General features: G+C 64.5%; 1 protein-coding gene across 1 annotated transcript in view; it reads right to left on the reverse strand.

Moving 5' to 3' along the window:
- The window catches only part of PNCK (pregnancy up-regulated nonubiquitous CaM kinase), a 4,564-nt gene extending 3,588 nt beyond the window's left edge, over window positions 1-976 (reverse strand). Inside the window, exon 1 of the mRNA XM_004695213.2 lies at window positions 748-976. Within this exon, the coding sequence (XP_004695270.2) occupies window positions 748-880 (133 nt within the window). The 5' untranslated portion in view covers window positions 881-976. The remainder of the gene's footprint in view (window positions 1-747) is intronic.
- Between the last annotated feature and the right edge of the window lie 3,607 nt (window positions 977-4,583).

Here is a 4,583-nt window from a genome sequence, read left to right on the forward strand (position 1 = left end):
CGAGCTGGCGCTCAGCGGCGGGACGCCTAGTCAGGCGGCCGGGTCGGCCCACAGCCCCTTCCTCCGCGACCCTTCCCCTTCCTGCCGCCCGCCCGCCGCTCACTGGACACCCCAGGGCCTTTGCGCTGCCTGGGTCTCCCTCAGGCCTCTCTTCGTGCCGGTGTGCACCCCGCCTTCCAGCAGGCTTGGGGGCTATTCTCGCACCCTCCCCAGGCGGTCGCGCTACAACTCCACCGTCGGTGTGCCAGGCCTGAGCCCACCTCAGCCCTTGTGGGCCTGAACAGCCTCCTCGTGGGCCTCCCCACCCAGTTTCTCCCCCACACACACTGAGCTCACAGCAGACCCCTGGAGACCTCTCCCCCTGGCCTTCAAGCCCAGCTCCCGGTGCCACTAGAGCCACAGTAGCCCAAGGACTCTGTGCGAGTGACCATTCCCGAGGTGTCACCATCCACCTTGCCCTCTAGCAAGCCGCACACAGCTGCCCAGGGCCTTCAGTCCCACACCTGGCTGACTCCCTCTGTCACTTTCCACAGCTCCAGCTCATATGTCACCCTCCAGCAGGTCCCTGCCTCCGCCTCACTCTCTGGAACATCCGCCACTGCGAAGTTGCCTTCTCTGTCTTGTCCTCACCATAGGGCCGCACAACCCAGCAGTGGCCTCTGATTGTCTGTTCACAGGGGTCTGTGGATCCCCGAAGTCATCACTTTCAAGACTGTTTCCAGGGCAGGGCTGACTGAAAAAAATCACCTTTCCAAGCGTGACTCCTGACTCTCGCGTGTTCTCTGTCCCAAATCGAGTGAGTCTGAGAAGGTGCTGCCAGCTTCTGTGCTCCCCTGTGGTCGCGCTGAGTGCACTGGAGAGGGCACCAGGGGCCCAGCATTGCCCCTGCTCACCCACTGAACAGGCCTTCCCCGGTGGAGCCACAGGAAGGCTGTCCCGCACAGGCCGGAAGTCCCGCTGCTAACACCCGAGGGAATCGATGGGAACCGCACCAGACCCACCTCAGTCTGGTGACCAAGCTGTGCCTCCTGGGGGGTGGGGAGGGGGGGCAAGTCCTTGGGAGACTGATGATACTGCCCCAGGGGAAAGTGGGGGTGTGAAGAAGAGTCCCCTTTCCAGAGCAACTGTGGCAAGGGAGAGTAGCTGGGGAGCAGCAGCCGCATGGGCCTTGCCCAGGGGCTTCCCCTGCCGCCCGCCACAGGGAAGAGCCACCTCCCACCACAGCTGTGGCCCCAAGTCACAGTGGTGTGGCCGACAGACCCTGGCCCGGACCCTACGCTTGGAGATGCTCCACTGTCAGCCCTGCCGCGGGCCATGTGTTCCGCGAGCAATGAGCTTTCCAAACATCTCTTCGAGGCCTTTACAGGAGAAGCAGGCACAGGCGTACAAAGCAGAAAATCAGTGTCCCTCCCTGGCGGGCGGGAGTGGACGCGACGTTTCCGTGTTTGGCCGCGAGCAGCACGCTGAAGAATGAGGGCACAGGCCGTGGGCCATGGGGGCGGCATGCAGAAGACACCCCTGGCAAATGACTGCCTGGCAGCGCACAAAGACATGGGCAGAACTGAGCAGGTATCTCACCCCAGGGGAAATACAGCTGGCGAAGGCGCACAGATGGCGCGCCAGGACCCTGGCAGCGGGCAGCGCCGCAGAATGGCATGAGGCTTCTGAGCAAACTGAAAGGGCCCTGACTGAGGCCGGAAGCCAGCCCAGGAGTGCTCGCAGCAGCCGAGCCGTGCAGTGACCCAGGGAGCCGCAGCGGGCGAATGGGCGAGAAGCCGCGAACAGCACACTGGTGCCGGCTGGGGAAGAGAAGCTGCGAGGGGCCGTGGCGCTGTCGGGGAGAAGCTGATCCCCACAGGCTCCCAAGCAGAGGGCTGCACTTTCACGACATCCCAGAAAAAGCCAAGCAGAGGAGACCGTGACCTGATCGGTGCCAGAGCAGTGGTGTTTGGTGGGGGGAGCCTGGGGGCCTGAACCTGCCGTGTGGCACCGTCTTGGTGGATGTGACTCAAACCCAGAGAGCTGCGTGCAACAAGGACAAGAGAGGCCGGCGGAGGGCGCCTGGCGGTGGGAGCCAGGCCTCGTGTCGAGGGAGGTAGAGCTCAGAGGGGAGGGGTGCGGTCCACGCGCAGCGGCGGGCCTCCTGAGCACACGCGTGTGGGCCCCTGCACCCCCACTGCTTCTTCGGGCACCTGGGCACGCGGCCGCGACAGCTGCCAGCCTGGCGCGCTCCGCCTTCCAGCACCCCACTTACCCAAGGACGGTGCTAGATAGACGGGGCCTTGGAGAAAGGGCTGGCTCCACGCCTGTGACCGGGACCACGTGCCGGAGCGCACTGCACACTGGCGGGGGTGACAGGAGGCACAGAGGGAGACTCCCCGTGGTCAAAGATGGGATGATTGGAGCAACAAAATCAATACAGTAGTATTGGATCATTACCAAAATTATGAATAGCCACTGTGATAAGTAAGTGATTCAATAAATCAATAAATGAATGGGAAGGGGACGGACGAGCCGTGCAGACCACTCCAAGCATGTGGAGACGGGGTGGTGGGGGAGACTCCTCCAGGTGGGACCCGAAGAGCAAGCACAGCCTCTGCCAGGTGATGAGTCAGGTGGATGAGTCAGGTGGAGCGAGCTGGGACGTGCAGGGAGGGCGGGCGCTTCGCCCAGGGCTTCAGGCGCGCTCCCGCGGCAGCTCCCGAGCCAGCTCCGCGACGCGGCCGCCAAGCGGAGCAGAAGGGCACGTGACGGCCACTGGCACTGCGGAGTCGTGGGCAGAGACACTGAGACACCAGGGAAGAGCCGAGGGGTCTCGGTCGAACACACGTGGACTTGACGGCCAAGAACCCCGCGCCGCTGTTCTCCACCCGCGTGCTCTGCGGATGGGGGCGCGGGGCTGCGTGGGAAGTCTCCTTCCTCGCCCTGCCGGCGTCTGCGTCTAACCATTCTCATGAAAGAGTTCCGAGCAAACAGAAGTGAGGAGAGCACAGGATTAGATGGGCCGCTGGCGGCGTGAGGGCCCTTAGGGATCTTCGATGGCAGGTTTGAGAAGTCTTTAAGGACTTCCGAGTACACTGTGGTCCTGAATCACCCCAGCTACAAAAGAACTCATGCATGCGGGGGGCTGCGGACCCCAGGTCACAGCCCCAGGACCATACACAAGTTCTGCGACCCCGAAGTTCTAAAAAACCCACCGGGAGGGTCTGTGCGGTGCTGGCCAGCTGCGCAGCCTTGCGCCCCTCGGCCCCGGCCCCTCCCCGGCTTCACGCCTTCCCTTTGTCCCGGCCCTTCTAGCTCCAAAGCTGCTGTGCCGGAGGCCCCAGAGGTGGCCCCCACCCAGCTCTGGTGGCTGCAGGCCCTGGGTAGCCCAGCATCCCGCCAGCAACCTCCCGCCCACCCCACTGCCACCTCAGACCCACCCTGGTGCCCTGCTCAGGTGCCGGGGTCCAGCTTCCCTGGGCAAAAGGAGTCTGGATCATGCTCCCTCGGGGCACCCCAGTGCTAACTGGGTCTTGAAGGGTTGTCCTGCCTGGGGCTCGAAGGGCCCCATGGGACACACCCCCAGGAGCCAAAGGAGGTGCTGGGAATGATCCACAGCCCCCCACCCTCCTGTCAGTGAGGAAAGCCCGCCTGGTGGGGCTCAAGGTGCTGGCGTGTGTGCACCCACTCCTCCCAAGCGCTGCCGGGGAGAGGGGTCCGTGCGCCCTCCAGGACCACTAGCCTGCCCTGTTGGCTCTGTCCCCCACCCACCCCTGCCCCTGCAGCTCCTCAAGCCAGCGAAATGTGCTCTGGCCTGCTGCTCCCAGCCCAGGAAGCCCAGCCTCAAGTGAGGCTGGCCTCACTTGAGGCACTTGGGGTGCCACAGAAGCCTGGACAGGATTGGCTACTGGGGGGGGGAGGGGGAGAGGGTGACCCTCAAGGGAAGGTGCCTAGGCAGCTGAGCTGGGTCCAGCGGGATGCCGGGTCGGGTGGGGGTAGAAGTCTCAGCAAGAGACAGAGCTGGCCCTGAGGGGAGGGGGCGGGCCTGTGGGGGGCAGGGGAGGGGAGGGAGGGAGGGGAAGGGAGCTCTGGAGGCTGCTCCCTTAGTGTGGCGCCTGAGGGCCAGGTCGTGCCTGATCTTGCAGGTCTCAGAGAAGAATTTCATTTTCTCCCAGGCTGTGGAAAAGCCTGGAGAAGAGAAACTGGGGGCTGGGTGGGGCTGCTGCGCACACCAGGGGCAGGATGGGGGGCCAGGAGAGCCAGAAGGTGGTGTTTGGGCGTCTGTGCTCCCCCAGAGGTGGAGCTCCATAGAAGCAGACACCCCACAAGGGCAGCATTGTGCCCGGGGGTAGGTGTGTCCCCCAGAGGCCCCAAGTGAGCACACTCAGGCCATCTGCAGCAGCGACCTCGGCCTTCAGCTCCATGTCTCTTGGCCACCTCCCTCTCATTGGCCCTGAACCTACAGAGGCGACAGCGGGCCCCAGATGGCAGCTCCCCCTCCCCGCACCCCTCCACTCCCACGCCCCATTGTTCTTGCCCCTGGCCTTGGAACCCGCCTCCTCAGGCAGCCAGGCTGGCTGTGCAGGGCGGAGGAGGCCCCC

This window comes from Condylura cristata, unplaced genomic scaffold, assembly GCF_000260355.1.
Source record: "Condylura cristata isolate star-nosed mole 26May11 unplaced genomic scaffold, ConCri1.0 scaffold00057, whole genome shotgun sequence".
Lineage (NCBI taxonomy): Eukaryota > Metazoa > Chordata > Mammalia > Eulipotyphla > Talpidae > Condylura > Condylura cristata.